The sequence below is a fragment of the Gopherus evgoodei genome, chromosome 8 (genome assembly GCF_007399415.2).
Source record: "Gopherus evgoodei ecotype Sinaloan lineage chromosome 8, rGopEvg1_v1.p, whole genome shotgun sequence".
Classification (NCBI taxonomy): Eukaryota; Metazoa; Chordata; order Testudines; family Testudinidae; genus Gopherus; species Gopherus evgoodei.
The window spans coordinates 95,422,381-95,444,485 of NC_044329.1; the positions used below are offsets into that span (position 1 = coordinate 95,422,381).

Consider the following 22,105-nt stretch of genomic DNA (forward strand, 5'->3'; position numbering starts at 1 on the left):
GGGCATCACCAGCGCTGCAACTCCCTGTTTGCAGCGCTGGCCGTACTCCCGTTTTGTCTCGGGTGTAGAGGATCCAGCGCTGGTGATCCAGCGCTGGTAATCCAATGTAGACACTTACCAGCGCTTTTCTTGACCTCTGTGGAAGGAGGAAGCCTCTGGTAATCAAGCTGGTCTCCTTCCCCGGCTTGCTCTCGCGTTCCCGGAACCCCGAGCAAGCAGGTCTCCTTCCCTGCGGTTTGCAGGGTGGTTCGGGGAACGCGAGAGCAAACCGCGGCGAAGCTTGTCTCCTTTCCCGGTTTGCTCTCTCGTTCCCGGAACCCCGAGCAAGCAGGTCTCCTTCCCTGCGGTTTGCAGGGTGGTTCGGGGAACGCGAGAGCAAACCGCGGCGAAGCTGGTCTCCTTTCCCGGTTTGCTCTCTCGTTCCCGGAACCCCGAGCAAGCAGGTCTCCTTCCCTGCGGTTTGCAGGGTGGTTCGGGGAACGCAAGAGCAAACCGCGGCGAAGCTGGTCTCCTTTCCCGGTTTGCTCTCGCGTTCCCCGAACCCCCCTTGAAGCCGCCCAACAGCGCTGCAGTGTGGCCACATCTAACACCACTTGCAGCGCTGGTTGCTGTAAGTGTGGCCACTCTGCAGCGCTAGCCCTATACAGCTGTACTAATACAGCTGTAACAACCAGCGCTGCAAAATTTTAGATGTAGACATGGCCTTAGTGATTGTCTGAACAAGAAATAGGACTGAGTTGACTTGTAGGCTCTGAAGTTTTACATTGTTTTGTTTTTGAGTACAGTTATATAACAAAAAAATGCTATATTTATAAGTTGCACTTTCACAACAAAGATTGCACTACAGTACTTGCATGAGGTTAACTGAAAAATACTATTTCTTTTGTTTGTTATTTTTACAGTGCAAATATTTGTAATCAAAAACAGTATACACTTTGATTTCAGTTACAACACAGAATAAAATATATATGAAAATGTAGAAAAACATCCAAAATATTTAATAAATTTCAATTGGTATTCCATTTTTTAACAGTGCAAAAAAAATGTGATTAATCGCGATTAATTTTTTTAATTGCATTTAATTTTTTTGAAGTAATCGCGTGAGTTAACAGTGATTAATCGACAGCCCAAAATAATACTGATAAAAGAATAAAACATCTGTCTTGAAATTTAGGAAATTGAGAAGTGCTTTAACTTAAGGTACATTTATATTTTTAAAAAATTAATGCACATAGTTCTTATGAAACGCTGAAGTCATCCATTTATGCACAAAACACATTCAGCATAGGCAGGGAAAGATATTCATATACCACATAGTCAGTGTTTCTCAACCTTGATCTGGGGGACCATGACTCGGTGTGAAAGGGGTGGTCCATCTCTCATCAACAACTTTTCTGATGAGACTGCAAACCACTGTGCCAATTAATGCCAGTTGCCATGGTGATTTTCTGTGCTAGGGACACTTGTCCACTAGAAACTGAACTGAGAATAACTCATTGTAATTTATCACTTGTTGGAGAGAGGAAAACACTTTATTGCAAAATGTCACCACCACAAAGCAGTATCCAGGCCCACCTCAAGTAGGCAATGATGCTACCATCAAATGTGCTGCTGTTAAATAACTCACTTAGGCCCCCCAATAGCTGATAGGTGGTATTGACTTTTGCTCATTCAGAGTGGTGGTTTAGAGGTGAAAGGCTCTGTATATTGTTCTCACTTCAACAAACCATCCAATACCTGTAATATAGATTAAGAATTTGAGGAAAATGAAAAATATTGAGATAAAGTACTTTCTGTAAACTATTTGAAAAACTATGATATATTTTATAATAGGTATAAACTTTGGAAGTGTCTTTATAGATACAGCCACTGATGCTTGAAAACCCAAACCCCACCAAGAACTGCCTGAATCCTTAAAAGAAGCTATTGTGACCAAGCTCCATTACGCGCTGGGGTATTTCCACCAGTGAAATGCTGGCTGTTGGTTTGAAAATCATCTACTGTAATCTTCACACACAAAATTCAAGTAAAGAAAATTATCTCCTACTCATTACCTAAACAGAGTTGTTCTTTTGATTTAATATTTTCTAAGCTGCTGTTAAAAACAGCTAGGTAGGCTGCTCTGCAGTTCATATAAAAGGTCTCCTCTTCAGAATACTGTGATTTCTTTGCTTGAGAACTTTCTGAGAGTATGGTTTTCTCACAGGAAAGGGATGCATTACTTCCAGGACTGCTGGCCATTCTGCGAATAATACAAACATATTTAAAGTTTTTTGCTTTTGCTTTCATAGTGCGTAAGTATGTCTCTGTTCTGTCCCCTCACACACAGATTCAATTAAACTCTCTTTGAATCTGTTTCTCTGCTGTAAAATGGGGATAATGCTTCTTAATTGCCTTTGTAAAGTGCTTTGAGATCCATGAATTTAAACTATGTAAGTGCTAAGTATTACTCATTATTATTTATTTATCTACACTGAATGCAAACACGGTAGCAAATTTTCCAAGATATCATATGAGGTGATGCATCCTTAGCCAAAATTAGAATTAAGCCTCTAGGGATTGTCTACACTATACTTTTTTCCTAAAATGTCCTACTGTTGCTATCACTGGCTCAACTCATCTGCAAATAGCAACAGTCGGAGCACTTGTATGGACAAGCTACTAGTGTCCTCTGGTGTTTTAACCACTGTTGTCTAGGCTTGCTGTGGGCAGAGTTATTCAGAACAGTGATAAACAAAAAAAACCCTGGCAGGCCAGCAGCCACGTCATCCATACTGGCACTCCCATTATTAGTGCTACTGGTTGAATGTAGTCGGCAGTAGTAATGATGGCATACTTTAGGGGAAAGATGCTGATGTGGACACACCCTAGTGGAAGTGGAAAGTGTGTGGAATGCGTTTTTTCACCACTCTGTAAACGACTGCTTAAAACATAAAGAAACAGGCAACATTTCCCCAGAGATAGACTGATATAGAGATCCAGCATGGAATATTTGCTCAACTATTCGGAAACAGATGAGTGCCCTAATATTTGTGTCCTGAGGAAGAACAGAATTTTGGGAGTCTGAGTTTTCAGAAAAACAACAAGGAGTCCAGTGGCATCTTAAAGACTAACAGATTTATTTGGGCATCAGCTTTCGTGGGTAAAAAACCTCACTTCTTCAGATGCATGGAGTGAAAATTACAGATGAAGGCATTATATAATGACACACGAAGAGAAGGGAGTTACCTCACAAGTGGAGAACCAGTGTTGACAGGTACCCATCTCACTCTGTCAATCTGACTGTTATACTTACCTACATGCCTCCAGCTTCCATCCAGGCCACATCACATGATCCATTGTCTACAGCCAAGCCCTAAGATACAACTGAATTTGCTCCAATCCCTCAGAGAGAGACAAACACCTAGAGGGTCTTTAGCAAGCATTCTTAAAACTACAATACCTACCTGGGGAAGTGAGGAAACAGATTGACAGAGCGAGACAGGTACCCAGAAATCACCTACTACAGGACAGGCCCAACAAGGAAAATAACAGAACACCACTGGCCATCATGTACAGACCCCAGCTAAAACCTCTCCAGCGCATCATCAACGATCTACAACTTATCCTGGAAAATGATCCCTCACTATCACAGACCTTGGGAGAAAGGCCAGTCCTCGCTTATATAAAAGAATAAATAGACACGAATTGGACATCGGGAATGGTAACATACAAAAGCCAGTAGGAGAACACTTCAATATCCCTGGACAATCTATAACAGATTTTAAAGTAGCTATACTTGAACAAAAAATTTCAGAAACAGACTTCAAAGAGAAACAGCAAAACTAAAATTCATTTGCAAATTTAACACCATTAATTTGGGCTTGAATAGGGACAGGGAGTGGCTGGCTCATTACAAAAGCAGCTTTGCCTCTCCTGGAATTGACACTTTCTCATCTACTATTGGGAGTGGACTACATCCACCTGGATCGAATTGGTTCTGTCAACACTGGTTCTCCACTTGTGAGGTAACTCCCTTCTTTTCACATAATGCCTACATCTGTCATTTTCGCTCCATGCATCTGAAGAAGTGAGGTTTTTTACTCAGGAAAGCTTATGCCCAAATAAATCTTGTTAGTCTTTAAGGTGCCACCAGACTCTTTGTTGTTTTTGTGGATACAGACTAACACGGCTACTCCCTGATACTTGAGTTTTCGGAGCTGATCAGAACTTTAGCCACAGAGATACAGAGGTCATACAAGGTGATCAGGGCAGAGTCTTTATGCTTAGAGTCTGACTGACCTGAGTGACACCGCACAGGTGTAAGGGTAACATCAAAAGGCCCCAACCAGGGATGAACCCCTACAATTACGTTAGGTGCCATACAAACAGAGTAAGACACAGTCTTAGACTCAAAAAGCTAACAGATTTAACACAAAATTCAACATGTAGGTGTAACATGTATTTGGAAAGGTCAGGGAACACTGATAAGATAAGATAGGTTTCAGAGCGGTAGCCATGTTAGTCTGTATCAGCAAAAACAAGGAGGAGTCCTTGTTGCACTTTGGTTTTAGCCCATGAAAGCTTAAGCCCAAATAAATTTGTTAGTCTCTAAAGTGATAAGGTAAGTGCTTTAATTAAATGTACGAGCTAAAAGTCCTCATGTATAGCATATATTTTGGCTTTTTTGCAAGCTTCTTATTACTAGAGACTTGCTGTATCTGGAGACATATTTAGTAAGAGTAACTGTGCATTGAAAGATTATACTTTGTTGTTTTTATTGCTGGGTTTTACTCATCCTCCCAAATCTGAAAATCCAGCAGATTTAGAAACCATGAGGCTGATCAGGTCCACACTGTTTCAGCAGGGAAAATCTACCGGAAAAATCTTTTTTCTATTCAAGCTAAAAAAAAATTAAGTTAATAAACTAATTTCTCTGGCTTAAAGCCCATATTCAGAAGAATTTTTTTCCTAGCTATAATTTTTTTCCTAGCTATAATTTCCTTAAAATTATAATTGTCTAACAGTGGAAACACTGTCAAAATTTTACACATCTATCCTTCAAACACATAAAGTTAAGCATATCCATTCAAATAATGGAACTATTTGGATGCTTAAAATTAAGCATAGTATAAGCCTTTGCAGCATTTAGGACCACAATACCACCACAAAACTGCACAAAACAAAGTGGGGGAAAATCCGGATTTTTTTTCAATAATTCAAATAATTCAAGACAATAACACCTTTTGCTCATAAACGGCAGTGAACTTTAACAGTGGTTTTCTTCTTTACCAAAGGTGATTAAGGTTTTTAGAAAGCCATCACAGAGGGACACTAAATTGTGCTGTACTGTTGGCCTAACAGCCTCTAACATTATTTTACCCAGTGTTGACTTCTGAAAATATATTCTCGTATAATAAATTGAATATCTCAAGTTCAACAACAAGATAACGGCATAGGTAGGGTCCCCTTCAGGACTCATTGGATTCTTACTCAGGAGGGCTAAATCACTCACACATTCCTGAGTTATATAGGTCTTTTCCACTTGGGAAAGAAAGATAATAATCGCTTATCATGGATGAAGTACCCTATTTATAATACACAGACCGCCTGCCTGACACTTTCATATTACACTGGCATTAGAAGGACCCCACAGGGACACCGTGATGCAGTCTGGTACTGCAAACGGGTGTCACTATAATTAAGCACCAGTTACACTCACAAAATGGAAGTGGGTTAAAGTCAAGGAGGAAAAGGAGAATAAATGTTAATTTTCCAGTAACTAGCTTTATAAAATATGAACTGTTGTTTATGCCCCTCAGCCCACTCATTACCAACCAATTTATTATTTGTGCAGCAGGTGGTGCTGCCAATGTTATTTGAAGTCTAGTGTGCAATAGTTTTCCAAGGGAACTGGTGGAAGCTCCACGGCTTGGGTCATTAAAATCTCAACTGGACAGATGATGAAGCACTAACACATATATACAGTAAGGAAAAACTGTGCATTGGAGGAAAGGAGAGGGACTAGATGACCTAACAGTTCTCCCCAAGATTCTTGAGAAAAGAAGCCTGAGGTGGGAGCTGATAACAGCCTTTAACTATGTTAAAGGCTGTTACAAAGATGATGGTGATCAGTTGTCCCCCGGGTCCACCAAAAGTTAGACAAGAAGTAATCAGTTTAATCTGCAGCAAGCGAGATTTAGGTTGGATATTAGGATAAATTTTCTAATTACAAGTAGGGTGACCAGATGTCCCCATAAAATATTTGGGTGGTTGTCCTGCATCCCGACCGATCTTTGGTCGGGACGCAATTTGTCCTGATATTCTGCTCCGCCAACAGCACTGGTTATTTTTTGTTTTGCTCTGCCAGCAGCACTCGGCTTTTTTTTTTTTTTTGCTCCACCGGCGGACCTCCCAACCCCCATGTGTCCCGATATTTTCTTCATCTCATCTGGTCACCCTAATTACATGGGTAGTTAAGCATTGGAATAGGCTTCCAAGGGAGGTTGTGGCATCCCCATCCCTGGAGGTTCTTACGAACAGATTGGACAAACACCTGTCAGGTATGGTCTAGATTTACTTTTTCCTGCCTCAGGGCTAGATGACCTCTCCAAGCCCTTTCCAGCTCTACATTTCTATGATGAGTTCTGTGATCAAAATTCTAGTTTCTACCATTTTGTCACAGCAAAGGCAAACCTCCCAGGTCTCACTCATTTGACAGCAAGAAGCTCGCTCTCTTACAACAGTATTTTAAGCCACTTCCTAAACATCTCCCCTTCTGCTCACAGAATCCTGATTCTGTGTGTTTCGGGGAGATTTTCAACGCTAGTTTAGGGCAATTTAACCCTCCAGATTACATCCCACCGCCTGATTTCACTGTGGGGGGCGAGGGGACCACTAGCACAGTGGTTCTCAAACTCTTGTACTGGTGGTGACCCCTTTCACCGAGCAAGCCTCTGAGCGCGACCCCCCTCAGAAATAAAAACAAACACACTGGTTTGTATATTTAACACCACTCTGCATGCTGGAGGCAAAGGGCTTGGGGTGGAGGCTGACAGATTGTAACCCCCCATGTAATAACCTCCCCGGGAACCCCTGCCCGAGCAGCACTCGGGTACTGAGGCTCTTGCCCAGGGGCAGGGGCAAGGGCAGGGGCCGACGCGTTCTCTTTCCAGCTGAGGGGATTTTGCTCCCGTCTCCCGATTTGCTTTGTAAACGAACGTGCGCGGCCCCTAAACGGGAGCGCGAGGGCCGGGGGCTCCCACAGAGGCCGCGTATAGGAAGGGGCAGAGAGCAGAAGGCGGGGGGGATGGAGTGACCCTCCTGTGCTGACCTGGGGTGGGGGGGGGGCTCCTTTTTTCGTCCCTTGTCCCGGCCCGGGCCCGCCGCCGTGCGCCCTCCGCCTCTGTGAGTCGGGTAGGGGCCGCCCCCCGCCTGAATGGAACCGGCCGCCTCCTCTGGATGGTGTTTCCCACCGGTGGGGTTTGGGTGGGACACGGCGGGCGGGAATCGAGAAGTCCCCGGAGCGGTTCCCAGCGCTGCCATCATGCCGTAGGTAGCGGGCACGGGGGCAGGGCAGCCGGCGCGGGGGCCTTGGTGGTGAGAAGGGGGCAGGTGTTGGGGGCAACCGGTCAGAGCTGAGGGGCAGGCGCTGAGGGCGGGAGGGGACAAGGGGACAGGGTCTGGGGGCGAGGAGACGAGCTGGGGGGCAGGCGCTGAGGGCGGGAGGGGACAAGGTCTGGGGGCGAGGAGACAAGAGCTGGGGGGCAGGCACTGAGGGCGGGAGGAGAAAAGGGGACAGGGTCTGGGGGTGAGGAGACAAGAGCTGGGGACAGGGTGTGGGGGCGAGGGGACAAGAGCTGAGGGGCAGGCGCTGAGGGCGGGAGGAGAGAAGGGGACAGGGTGTGGGGGCGAGGAGACGAGCTGGGGGGCAGGCGCTAAGGGCGGGAGGGGACAAGGTCTGGGGGCGAGGAGACAAGAGCTGGGGGGCAGGCGCTGAGGGCGGGAGGGGACAAGGGGACAGGGTCTGGGGGCGAGGAGACGAGCTGGGGGGCAGGCGCTGAGGGCGGGAAGGGACAAGGGGACAGGGTCTGGGGGCGAGGAGACGAGCTGGGGACAGGGTGTGGGGGCGAGGGGACAAGAGCTGGGGGGCAGGCGCTGAGGGCGGGAGGAGAGAAGGGGACAGGGTGTGGGGGCGAGGAGACGAGCTGGGGGGCAGGCGCTGAGGGCGGGAGGGGACAAGGTCTGGGGGCGAGGAGACAAGAGCTGGGGGGCAGGCGCTGAGGGCGGGAGGGGACAAGGGGACAGGGTCTGGGGGCGAGGAGACGAGCTGGGGACAGGGTCTCGGGGCGAGGGGACAAGAGCTGGGGGCGGAAGCTGGGAGACAAGGACGCTGACTTGAAGTCGAGCCTTAATGCCCTTCCATCTGCCCGTCAGCTTGGAAAGGGCTGTACAGGCTGTGGCCAAAACATTCAAACTTGAATGCTTAAAGTTCCCAGCTAAATAAGCTGCCCCTTTGTGGGGAGGGTTCCCTAGAGTCGCTCAGCCCCTCACAGATGTCAGTGTGTGTGAAGTATCAGAGGGTAGCCGTGTTAGTCTGGATCAGTAAAAGCAGCAAAGAATCCTGTGGCACCTTATAGACTAACAGACGTTTTGGAGCATGAGCTTTCGTGGGTGAATACCCACTTCCTCAGATGCGTGTGTGTGTGAAGACACTTTCAGATTTGGGTGCCTTAAAGTTCGGCACCTGAATAGGCTGTCATTCCCTGTAGCACCCCCAGCAGTTAAGTGAGTCCTCAGCGCCTTGGAGAAGCAGGTTACTATTTAAGTGCTTAAAGCTAAGCTACTCCAATTTGAAAATGTTAATTGTTTCTACATAGAGTGCCAGCAAAATTAAGCCATGAGGACTGCTACCAGCCCACATCTCACTGCACAATATATTGCAGGGGTGGAAAAGGAGATTCAGAACACCAGAGCAAATCCCTTACTTCAGGGGTTCTCAAACTGGGGATCGAGACCCCGCAGGGGGTTGTAAGGTTATTACCTGGGGAGGTCGCAAGCTGTCAGCCTCTGCCCCAAACCCCACTTTGCATCCAGCATTTATAATGGTGTTTAATGTATAAAAAATGTTTTTAATTTATATGGGGGGGGGGTCGTACTCAGAGATATACTATGTGAAAGGGGTCACCAGTACAAAAGTTTGAGAACCACTGCCTTACTTGGAAAGTGTGTGGGATATTTTGTGTCAATGTGGAGTAGATATAAAACATAGTTAAACAATTCTGCCACAACAAACAGGAATCTCTGAATTTTTATTTGACTAATGCTTTCCTACAAATATCAGTTTTGTATATAATGTTAACCCAAAGGCAATTTTTTTTAAGGCAAGGCTATTTTAGTAGGGGTGTCTTACTGTGACGTCAGAATGCATTGGGGGTGAAAATTTATAACCCACATTTGTACAAAAAGTGAAATACAGATTTCCTCAGTGTAAATGCTGTTTTCACACTGGTATTCAGGTTGGAAACTAAATAAAGGATTCTTTTTTGAGTGTATGTTTTTGTATTTCCACTAACAATGAGAGAGGTATATTCAAATTAAAAATATAACTTCCTTATTAAAGTCTTCATGCTGTCATTACTTAGAATAGGATTATGATATAGTGCAGTGCTTCTCAACCCAGGGCCTAATTAGCACACACCTGCGGCCCACCTCAGCTGTCTGTTAAAGGCTGGTCTGCAGAGTTCCCGACTGCCCAGTATGGTTGCATTCGGGCAGCCGCCTGGCTCCGCAAGCTCCGGGGTTCGGGTCGGGCAGCTGCCCAGCACTGCGTTGCGGGGGTCCATGGTAGGCGTCCAGGCTGTTCCCCTGCCACCCAGCCGCTGAGGCCCAGGTAACACATTGTGGGCCGCATATGTAGCCCATGATGATAAGTTGAGAACCACTGATATAGTGGCCTTGAGGCTTGTGATTCAATCAGTGACCTCATGTGTGACCTCTTTATACTTAGTTCCCTGCAATACTAATTACCTACCATACCAGGTTTTTGTAAAACTTAATGTCTTTCTATAAAGTGAGTTAGAAAATAGTAAGGTTGAAAGTGTGTGTCAGTGGAGTCTGTATAACACCCAAAAATACATTGTGATTTCCTCAGAATAAATTTTCCATTAAGAAATACAGCCACTTCATCATGCCATATACTTCATTTTTTACCACCTCGTACAAATACCTTTCCCCACTCATCTTCATTTTATTTCTTTTATAATTTGCTTAAATACATGCAAAGTTTTAAAAAAAATCTTAGCGTTCCAGGAGACTAAAATCTCACTTCCTTACCAAGGGCTAGATGGTGAAACCCATACTCTCTCTGATGAGCAGTTACTCACATGAATTGTTTCACTGGAGTAAATAGGAGTACTTTTGTAAGTAAATGCTCACCAGTGTTAGCAAGAGACTCTGAGTCTGGCCTAAAGGGATTTTCCAATATGTTATAACAAACTATGGTTATAACTTTTTTTTAGATTAGTAAATACACCTCTATCCCACTATAACGCGGCCCGCTATAACATGGATTCACGTATAGCGCGGTAGCAGTGGGGCTCCGGCGGCGCTTTAAAGGGTCCGGGGCTCCGGCTGCTGTGGGGAGCCCCGAGCCCTTTAAATCACCGCTGGAGCTCTGCTACCACTACGGGGCTGCAGCAGCGGGGCTCCACCAACACTTTAAAGGGTCTGGGGCTCCGGCTGCTGCGGGGAGCCCTGGGCTCTTTAAAGCCTGCTGGAGCCCTGCTGCTGCTACCCTGGGGCTGTGGCAGCAGGGCTTACTGGTGGTTTAAAGGGCCCAGGGGCCCTTTAAATCACCACTGGAGCTCCGCCGCTGCTACCCCGGGACTGCGGCAGTGGGGCTTGCTGGCGATTTAAAGGGTTTGGGGCTCCCCACAGTGGCTGAAGCCCGGAGCTCTTCAAATCACGGCTGGAGCCCTGCTGTCCTACCCTGGTATAACAGGGTTTCAGCTATGACACGGTAGGGATTTTTGGCTCTCTATGACCGTGTTATAGCGGGGTAGAGATGTATTATGTGTAAAGTACCAATTACTAGTATGCATATACTTACATGAACATTCAACACCGTATACTGTGCACAATTAAGAAAACAAAATGAACTCTGTCACTGGAGATTTTGGATCAGCTTGAGGGTAGGGAACTCAGGTAAATGAGCTCTTGTACACGTTAGCTTCATGTGCTTGGTTTTTCCTTCCTCTTCCCTACTTGCGCAGACTGACATTTACTACTGTCCTGGTGCTGTAGTAACTTTGTCCAGCCATGGGAGAAAGAGAGTTGGAACTAACAGAGGTGATGCTACTGCGCTCTATATCGTAAAGTAGTGTGGGGTTCTCATTTCCACGGTTTAGATTGTGTTGAGCTTTGTCTCCTCTCCCCCATAGGCATCTTTTTGAATGTACATGGGAGGGAGGGAAGGAGATACCTGCGGCCCAGTGGGGCTCCTTTTTAATTTCCCAAATGAACTTTGTTTCAGAGCTTTTAGCCAAGGACAGTGGTTTGGACTTTAAGACCGCCAGTCTTACATGATCCTGATTCAATGATAGTTGATTAGTAATTTACCTGCCCCTCATTAGGGCATTGGGTGGAATAGAATCTAATGCTTTCACTGGAAAGAGCAAGGCTTAGATCAGTAGTTCCCAAACTGGGGTTCATGAAATGTTACAGGGGGTTCTTGGGAAAAAAATTCCCTAATGGCGGACAGAGCTGTCCCTAGGGACCCTGAGCATCACAGGGCCAGCAGCCTGGAGCCCTTGGACTGCCAAGAGCTAAGCAGATCAAAGCAAGCATATCTATTACACTGAGAAGATTTAAACTTCAAGACTCCTTATAAGAAATGGAAAGGGAGGTGGATATTTTTTGCTGTTTTTAAAATTAAATAGGCAGCTGATATTGTTTTTAAAATTATTATGAAGAACAAATTTAAGCTTTGCTGTAATGTGTGTTGTTTGCTTGGACTGCTCATGACCTGACAGCTTGTGTAGGAGGAACTCTTTGAGTTGGCTTCTTAAATATCTTCATGCTGTTTCACAAATGGTGCTCCTTGATGAAACATACGAGCCTTGTGTATAACAGGTTTATTCAAAGTGTTACAAGCTACAAAAGTGAGATCTTGGAAGAGTGTTGCAGTTTTCATAATGTAATAAAAATACCGTAATGATAAATAATAATAAATAGTGTGTAATAAGCATGTCATAAAAACAAATTTTATATTTCCAAGATCACCGCTTTTATAATTTATACTCAGGTAAAGGAGAAAATCCCTGGAAATATTCATTTTTAGGAGGGGGTTCGTGAGACTTCACATTCTAGTGAAAGGGATTCCCAGATTGTTAAAGTTTGGAAACCATTGGCTTAGATGATCACAGAAGGCATTATGCAGCCCCTTCTGATGTAGAAGTACTTACCTAAGAATCTGCCTCTAAAGCTGGATAGCTCAAGGGGCTTATAGAGGTTCCACAGGCCAACAGAGGCAAATTTGTGCTGACTAGAACTCTTGCTTTACGCAATATCTGACAGATTTTAAATAACACGGGGCTGTCCATTCCACAACTTTTTCTCCGAGAAACTTCCCAAATCCCTGTAATTTAGGATTTCCATGTAGTTTTTCATTTGTCCTCATCATAAAGCTACCTCAGGTCCAGATTCTGCTGTACTTTGGCTTCCAGCTCCTTTTGAAGTCCATCATAAAAACTTCCATCATAATATAGAATCAGAAATGTAGGGCTGGAAGGGATGCCTTAGTATAACATGCAAATACATTGGCCCCCGGAGCACCCTAACCGAGAGAATGTATTAATGTATATAATGTTTTTCTGCTGCCACTGGGGTGGAAGATATAATGGAGTCTGCATTCCTTAAGCAACATGGGTCACTATATTAAAACAAAAACAAAAAAACCCACACACGTTGTAAAGAATTCCATCAAACTGTACACCTTTGACTGTCTCTTGGCAAAAATTGGTTTTTTTTTTAATACAGAAAATGTAAATCTTACATGTTTGGCTTTTTTAAATATAGTATTTTTCTATTTTTTTAAAACACAGATAATTGTAAACCAGTGTTATCTCATACAATAATATTACATGAATAATATTTCAATGATGCATTTTTAATTCATTTTTTGGATGCCTTCACATTTGAAACTCAGAAACAGTGCCACACTCTAAACAATGGTATATTTTAAATGAGGTCATCTTACTTGCTAATGAGTCAAAACAATCTTTTCCAAGGTGAAATCTGTGCAGTTACATTTTGAAGTAAAGTGTATTTTCCAAAGCTTGTTTAATCCGAAATGAATGAGTAAAGTTCTTATAGAATGACTTTATAAATATTTTTATAATTTTCTAGTTACTTTGTATAATGCTTTAAGCTATTGTTTAAGATTTAAGAAAGTACTTAAGTTGCAGTTGTCTCTGGGTAAAATAGTCTTAATTTATGTTGACCTTTCTTTCCTTTGAGTATTTAGCCTGCATTCAATAAAATTTTGATGACTGCTCTTTAGAAGACAGCTGTACGATATAAGAATTATAAATATTCAGCTTTCCTTTCCTAGTGTTGTCATTAACAGCTGGTCATCCAGTTCAGCAGAGCAAATTTTGCAAAGAGAGAGTGGCATGTTCCTGAATCAGTATAGTGAAGAAGACTAGAAAATAGTTTCTTATGGTTTGGGGACTTGTAAAGACATAGAGCATCTGTTCCCCAGTTAAGTCATAGTCTGGCAGCATTGAATCATGTTAAGAGCTAAAATGATGGGAAGAACTACCTTTTTCACCTTGCTGTATCCATGTTTAAATACTTAATACATTATTTCTACTAATGGCAAAATAATTATAACATCTACCCAGAAGGTATGTAAGTTGGAGTGCACTTGTGTACAGTTATTTTAATTGGTATTTTATATGAAAGAGACTAATATTTGTTTTTTAATATATAATCTTGGTTTGAAATGGTAAATACTGGAGAGGTGGATGTTTTTTAGTACAAACACTTGTGTTCCAGCTTCTAAAAAACAACCTTTTTGTCACATGTTCTTTGAATTAGTTAATAAATTTGCTGTATCTGAAATTACTTTCTCTAAAGTAGCATTTAATGCATAGAAAATTTAATGCATTCATAACTAGGAAAATATAATTATTTTAAGACCAAAGATAATGGATCTTATTACTAGACACTTTGTATTTGAAGGAGTGTAAAACTTGTCTGTCTTTTGCTTGCAGAGTTAAGAGAGCACTGAAGTTGGAGACTCTTGCAAAAGAAAACGTAAGTACTGTATTCAGTTTTGTGATTGAAATTATATGGAATTTACATAAATACACAGCATTTCATTAGGGTTATGTTATAGCAGATTGGCTGACAGTCTACAAAAGTCTCACTAAGGAGAAGAAGTGATTACTAAAAATCTTTGGCGTGAAATTATTGTTTTTTGTATACATTTCCTGTCAATAAGTAAAGTATTTATCTGCATGAAGAAATAGGCATATTTTTGGTTACCTTCACTACTTGTCCAAGAGCTGAATGAATTAGGAGCCTTTTTGAAAGCATTTATTAGAAATTAGCTCCATAATTGTGGAAGCAAATGTTCTGCCATCTAATTGTACATGTAACAATATGGAATTATGATAATGCTATAATCTTCATATTATAAGCTGCAAAATTGAAATGAAAACATTAAAAGCATTTTTATGTCAAGGATATAATTACATCCCTCAGCTAATCTGGCATAATGAAACAATAAAATACTAACGCTACAATAAATTTCACTACAGTTATCACAATAAAAATAAAATTGTACTGTTGCTATTATTTTTTGTAAATGCAGCCATTGTATATTCCCAGTGCCAGCATGTCATGACATATGTCGGTTTATTATCTACCCATACCAACAGGGGGTGTTGCTACAAACACTAGCACGGAGGAGTTCATGAGAATGGTAGCCTTAAAGGGAAGGAAAATTAGTGGAAAAGTATATTAGAAAAAATAGCTGGTCAGTAAATGAGCCTCTGGTAAATCTCCACATGGCGATGTCATTTTAGAGAGATTTGTTTATATGTGATACATATTTAGGAGTCTCACTGGTATTTAGCAAAATAGAAACTTGCAATTTTAAAAATTTGCTGGATACTTTTTTATTTAAATAAAGGTGGCAAAATACCACAGTGGCACTAAAAAAAATCATTAGCAATTTAATTAGCAGTTTAGTGTACCATTACCCAACTTGTTCTGTGCAGAATGCAGCTGTGACTGTAATTTTGCATCTGTTTCTTGGGTCGGAGTAGCATTTTTGTGGATGAGTGGTCCAGCCTGAAATTAAGCACAGTTTTTTTTCTACCCTAAAGCTGTTATTTTTCTGAAATGGGAACAAAAGTGTTTTAACAGAGAAGAATTGCATTTCAGACTAGACTCTCCTTCTGCAGCAAAATGACTATAATAAAAGCCCTTGTTTACATCAGCTTTTCAGAATATGATGGGTTAAAATATTCACTTGATGTCATTTAGATATTGTGGGGCTATCAACTGTAACATGATTATACAATAAAGTTTTCATTTATATGGCACCTCTCCTCTTGCATAGATTGCATCCCCATCCCATACTGCTGCTTCTCCTTTGTCTCGCAGAACCATCTCCATGGCCATAAAATGCCAAACGTCTCCCACTATGCCCTCACCTGATGTGACCTCTGCTTTTTTATATAAAAAGTCAAGAATGAGTGGTTAAAACTGTGTAACATTGATATAACAGCATAAGGATTTGCCCAGCTGTGCAACAGATCTGGACTCTCTTTCCCTGAAGAGAAACTCTGATTGCCACAGAGGTATTATCCTGATTGCCACAGAGGTTGTGTGCTGCAGTTAACTCTCTTCCCAGGTAGATTCTCAAAGGAGGCTTCCTTCATGTCCAGAAATATGGTGGCTGCAATGTCAGGCACTCAAGGTTAAACAGAGAGGGCCCCTTGAGGCTTCAGTGTGGTTGCACAGGATTTCCATATTGCAGAACAGTGGATGTAGGTTAGATGCCTAATGTACCATTGATAGCGTTTTATAACTAATGTTTCTCTGAAAAACTGTCTTTACTGGCAGTAATGGGCTCAGTTCATCTTAATGTGGCAAAAAGTTAGCAGTAGGGTAGTCCAAGGTTTCCTACTAGGACAGGGGCTGTTTAAAATATTAATGAACTGGAAAAAAAAGGATGCAAAGATGATATACAATTATTAAATTTGCAGATGATACAAAATTATTTAGGCTACTCAAAACAATGGAGAAGATTGAGTAATTCAGAGGTATATAGGAAAGCTAGATGAATGAGCACCAAATCAAAATTCAGTGTTAATATATACAAGATAATGCAAACTGGAAGAATGAATTAGATCAATTCATAAAAATTGCTGTTTTATAAAATAACAGTAACTGCTCAGAAAAAAGCCCTGTGTATCACTGTGGGTAGTTCAGTGAAAACTTCAGCTCAGTCTGCAAAGGCAGTCAAAAAAAAAAAAGCAAACAAAATGTTAGCACTACTTAAAATATAAGGCTATTCTACAGAACAGTGTTCCATCATCTGAAATTATGTCCATTTCTAGTCACCCTGTTAAAAAAGGAATTGCAGAAAGAGTCCATATCCAGATAGTAAAATGATGAGAAGCGTGGAAAGACTTTCCTATAAAGATAGATTAAAAGATTGAGACTGTTTAATTTAAGAAGATGAAGAAAAGGGGACAGGATAGAATGTTATTAGGAAGGTAAATTGAGCATTCTTATTTATCCTTTCCTATAATACAAGAGCAGGAGGACAGTCAATGAAATTGGAAGGCAGCATATTTAAAACTGAAAAGAAATTTTTTTTCTTACCCCGCACATAATTATTCTGTGGAACTCATAACCTCAACAACAGCTGTGGGCAAAGGACTTAGAAATAAATAGACATTAATATGCATAATGAGAATATTCATAAAAAGCTACACAGAGGAAAATATAGGGACATAAACCCATATGTGTCTGTCATAAACCAACCACTGATTGCCTGGAGTTAGGAAGAAACTTCTCCTGTGGGCAGGTTGCTACATAATTGACCATTAGGCATTTGGTACACACTCATCCTCCTTTTTTCATGGTTATTGTCTCTGTAGACTTGTGACAACAAGGATGCTCCCCATAAGAAAGTATCCTTGTCTGAAAAACTTTTAGAATCATGTAAATAAATAAATATTAACTAGTTGATAGTACACGTTATTCTACCCATTGCTGAAATGTAGCCGTGTCTCTAAAAGTAACAGCACTGAATTCCCACATGTGGGAGGCAGGGAGCAGCAAAAGTGTCTTAAAGCCATCTCTGTGCCCTCCTGATCTTGGGCTACTTGAGGGCTGAAGAGGCCCCACGCATAACTAAGACTCAGCACTTTCTCCTTAGACTTTTGTGTAACAGCCCTGCCCTCAAAACAACCCTGCTGCTCCCAGCCTTGTCCCAGTACAGCTCCTGTATCAGTGCATGCAAGACGTTCCTGCACTGGGGAATTCTCCCCTGGCTGGGTCATGGGCTTTCAGGGTATGTCTACACTGCAGCTGGAAGTGAGACTCACAGCCCTAGTAGACCGACTTGAGGGGCTTGAGCTAGCGTGCTAAAAATAGTCATGTGGACGTTGAAGCTCTGGTAGAGACTCAAACTAGCCACCTGAGCTCAAGTCTAGGGGATTGGGTGGGTTTGAGCTTGGGTGACTAGCTTGAGTCTCTGCTGGAGCCACAATGTCCATATAGCTGTTTTTAGCACGCTAGCACGAGTCTGTCTGCCTTGGCTGGGAGGTTCACACCCACGTGCAGTGTAAACGTATCTCTGGAGCCCTTTACGCTGCTCTGGCTCTTTGTTTCAAGGAGTCAGGGTGAGGTGAGGTTCTTTCGCCAGAAGAACATTTGTGCACAGCAACATTGAACAAAATTCAGGATTAAAAGTAAGGAATACTATATTCATTTGAAACTGCAGGGAAATTTAGGTAAGCAAAATACAGATAATCAAGTTGAAATCAGCTCATACACTACGTAAAGTATCAGAGGATCATTAATGAGCACAAAAAGGGAGAACTGTGATTTTATATTTTATCCATGGTGTCAAAACTGTGTAATAGTCATATAGCCCTGTAATTATTTTTTCTATCATTAATATATGGTGCTTAACTGAAGAGATTATAAACACAATTAGTAAAATTGCTGTAAACTAATGTGTAAAATTGAAGAAATATTCTGAGTAATGCACAGAAAAAACACAGATGATATATATTGAGTTTTGTGGTGTATAGTACATTGTAGTGACAGGAGAGAAGCCTGCTTCCTGTTTTGTGAGCTGTTTTTTATTTGTGAAAGTGTGGATTAACAAAGTTAACTTTCTAAACTAAATTTAACAATTAAAACAACAAAAATGAGAAAAAGTACTTTTGGTTTTTATTCTGCTTTTCTGTGAAGGGTTCTTTCTGAAAGCTCTTGTTTCCAAGGAGAGGAAAAAGTTGTGAAATACCTACATGTGGTATTTTTAATGGCTTAAAAATTTAATATGAGAAACTTTTTCAGTAAAATATCTATGGGGAAAAAATGGCCTTAGCCAAAATGTCCCTTTCTCTTCACTATTCCAGCACCTGTTGTGCACCAGTCCATTTCCATCTTTTATGCCAGCAGTGTGTATAGTAGAGATATCTTGCCTGGTGACTTGAGGTCCTTTGATATGAAAGCTGCTGGATAGAAGGGAAATATTATTATGCAATCTTGAAGCTGGGCCTTCCAGTTGGTTCAGTGTTTCATTCTTATGGCCCCTTGTTCAATTACTGGGTCAGCTGGTTACTTATTTTACTTTGAAGTTATCAATATATGATTGTGTGTTGATTGTTACACATGTTGCTTAATACTTAAAATTCAGTCAGAGGTAAAAACTGGTGGCCATTGTACCATTTGAAAGTGTCTGGGGGCTTTATATCACTCCTAAGGATATGAGTGAAATCCTGGCTTCAGTGAAGTGGGAGACTTTCTTTTTAGTGTTGTTTGAGTTTGATGGTGTCTTTGTGTGTTTCCTTTTTGACCTAGTCATTACTGATGTTACTTGAAGCTGCCATTTCTTCCTTAGTAGGATGCAAATCATCATCAGAACTTAGGTCCTCAATGTACCAGCAGATTCCTAATTTCTTGTGTAGTGGTAATGCAGTGTAGCTCAATTTTTTTCCGAGTTAACAGTTTAACATCTGATCCAGGAAGCAAAATGTATACAGTAGAACCTCCATTCCCAGGCTGTTTGTAACTCTGAGATTCTACTGTACCAGTGACTTCCAGTCAATGTGTTTTCTTCTAACACTTGCAAAAATATTGAATACTAGTTTGGTACACAACTACCTTTAGGTTAGTAATCACATTACTTTAAACTAGAGACTTAATTTTGGTTTTAATTGACCTCGGCTGTCTTAACACTGACTTTTTTCTTTTGTTTTTAGGAAATCAAACACTTGATAAAAATGATTAAAAATAAGCTAAATCTTTAGTGGAATAAAAAGCCTAAAAATTCTGACCATGATTTTTAACCATAACGAATCTTGGTGATAAAGGAAAGTGCATGCCATAGTAACATCAAACTAACTTATTTTCCCCAATAGAATAACTTTTAGACTACCTGCTCGAAAGAGGACTTGGCGCTCAGTTTAGGCAACTATATCTCTAGGTACCTCGCAAGTTGGACTTGTGTATGAAAGCTGAGAGGTTGACATCTAACAGTTTAATTTGCATGTTTAAGTGCTGTTTGCATGTACATTTGGGGATGTTTATAAACGGGGACACTCAAAATTGGGAATCTCTTTGAAAATACGCTTACAAGTTGGCCTATACTGCTTGATTAAACATTAGAAAATTGGGCCATTTTAAGACACTGTATGCTGACTGGTTCTGGGAGTAATGTGTAGTCCGCCGTAACAGGAAGTGTGGAGGCTGTAATTATGAAGCACTGAGAATGGAAATTGGAGGGAGGGATTGGAATTGTCAGGGTTACATAAGGGGTATGGAAGGACCTCCCTATGAACCAACATTTATTTATTCTTTTTTAAAACTTTGTTTAGCCACATGAAGCAACACCTTTGAAGACCAGAAAGAAAAATTTAAGCTCATATTCACCAACAACAGGAACATGCCAAATCAGTGCATTTTCATCTCCCACGAGACATAATGTACAAAAGCTCGGAAATGGTCTATCAAATGGTTAGTTGAACATTCTCTTTTACTTATTGCAAAAAATTTCTTATTATTGGTTAAATCAGGGTCTTGATTTAGTAATTTATATCTCATCTGGTATGTCTGATTTCTTTTTTCTCTTAAGGAGTTTTGAACTTTATGGTGAAATCCAACATTTTTAGGGCTCTTATCACATAAATGTAAGCTTTTGAGGTAATTATGATGACCATTCTGTAGAAGGCTTTTCTTTTCTTTGTTCAATATAGAAACACTAGCATGTGTGGGGGCAACTCCATTCCTTCCTGGAATTAGACCAACTTTTGCCCACAATGAAATTTTGCACATTCTCTCTCTCTCTCCAACTCCCAGTTTTCATTTAAAGTGACAGTGTGTACTACTTTTCTGAATTAAAGGGAGCATATATTTTGGAGTTGCTGCATATTACCTGAGAATGTTATAAAAAAAATCATGTTTTAATAATTTGGAAGGCAGTGTAATCTAGTGGCTAGAATAGAGGTGCTGTATTCTCAGTTCTACCACTGAGCTTGGGCAAGTCATTTAATCTTTTCTGTATGTCAGTTTACCTGTCAGTAAAATGGGTGTAGTACGTGCTTCTCTTGTGGGAGTTTTGAGTCTTTATGAATATTTGAAAGATGCTTTGGTATCCTCTGTTCAAAGGTGATATAGAAGTCAGGGTGGATTTGATTTAAATCACTAGTCAGGAAGACTCAATTTAATCGTGGATCTCTACATAAAAGTGTATTCTTCTTAGTTGTTATAACCTTAATACATATTCTTCACAACTCAGAGATAGACGAGACCCAAACTGGGTCTCTTTTGCGGCCTGCTGCCATTATAGATTTTCCCTTCTAGTGTGAGAATGGTATGGTAGATCTCAAATCAATGAAGGCTACCCTCAGAAAGACCTCAGACTTCTGGAATATGCTGCTCAAACAGTTTCACTTTTGTTTCTACTGCCTGTCCCTCCCTTCTCACGTTTATCTACAGACTACTTCTTGTCCAGATCTATTCCGCCCCCAACAACCTTCTGTTCATTGAACTTTTTGAAATTTTGCACTTTTAGATAGAGGTAAGGGATTGATTGTCTACACAAATTTGCAGAGGGACAGTAGGGTTGAGGTCTGTTATTTCTCCTCTCTATATGTTGTTTATTTATTTATTTAAAAACATTTTTGCTGTTAACAAATATGTTATCTCTGGAGACACAAATCCACAGTTTGAGAACTGCAAAACTAAGCATCTCTGATGGTATCTTCTAGCCTGAGCACTGAATCCCATTGGGTAGATAGAATGATTAACCTAAATAATCTATACAGAATCCCCTGGAACCCCGTAAGATTGGGTCCCTAATCCATGAACTATTGGAACTCATTTACAAAACTTTTCTTAAACATTACATGGATATATTGTCTCATACTCTAGAATTAGAATTTATAATCCCTATTCCATGATGAGATATCTTTGAGCTATAATGTATCTTAATTAAAACTATTTTTAGATAGGTTTTGTCCTCAAAAAACATTTTATCAAAAAATCCAATTTGAATCAAAACAAATCTGATTTTTTTATTTAAAAAAAAATCATTTATTTTTATCTACCCTGATAGAAGTACAGTGAATTAACTCTGCTCCTGTGCTTTCTTTCATGTATCTGCTGGCAAGGTAAGTGGTGTAGAGTTTTGGTTTTGTGGAAGATTGGTCCACCTTTTGTGGGGAGTAGGGCTGTATAGTTTGGATGGCCTCCACCTTAGAACAGGGATCAGTCTCCTTGGGGACAGGCAGACTAGAGTATTCAGGAGAGTGTTAACTAATAACAAAAGGGAAGAGTAAAAAAGAGAGAAGATGTGAGCACTCAATAAAAA

The 22,105-nt window shown here is 41.2% G+C and overlaps 2 protein-coding genes across 5 annotated transcripts in view; one reads left to right on the forward strand and one right to left on the reverse strand.

The window, feature by feature from the left end:
* The window catches only part of EFCAB7 (EF-hand calcium binding domain 7), a 43,421-nt gene extending 35,944 nt beyond the window's left edge, over window positions 1–7,477 (reverse strand). The window contains exons 1-2 of one of the 2 annotated variants that reach the window (XM_030572285.1): window positions 7,313–7,477; window positions 2,055–2,242 (exon numbers count right to left, since the gene is read on the reverse strand). In XM_030572285.1, the coding sequence (XP_030428145.1) occupies window positions 2,055–2,241 (187 nt within the window). In that variant the 5' untranslated portion in view covers window position 2,242; window positions 7,313–7,477. The remainder of the gene's footprint in view (window positions 1–2,054; window positions 2,243–7,312) is intronic. The other variant, XM_030572286.1, reaches the window with a different exon arrangement.
* ITGB3BP (integrin subunit beta 3 binding protein) overlaps window positions 7,450–22,105 on the forward strand; it is a 54,034-nt gene continuing 39,378 nt past the window's right edge. For all 3 annotated transcript variants that reach the window (XM_030572293.1, XM_030572294.1, XM_030572295.1), the window contains exons 1-3: window positions 7,450–7,530; window positions 14,256–14,298; window positions 20,112–20,250. In XM_030572293.1, the coding sequence (XP_030428153.1) occupies window positions 7,526–7,530; window positions 14,256–14,298; window positions 20,112–20,250 (187 nt within the window). In that variant the 5' untranslated portion in view covers window positions 7,450–7,525. The remainder of the gene's footprint in view (window positions 7,531–14,255; window positions 14,299–20,111; window positions 20,251–22,105) is intronic.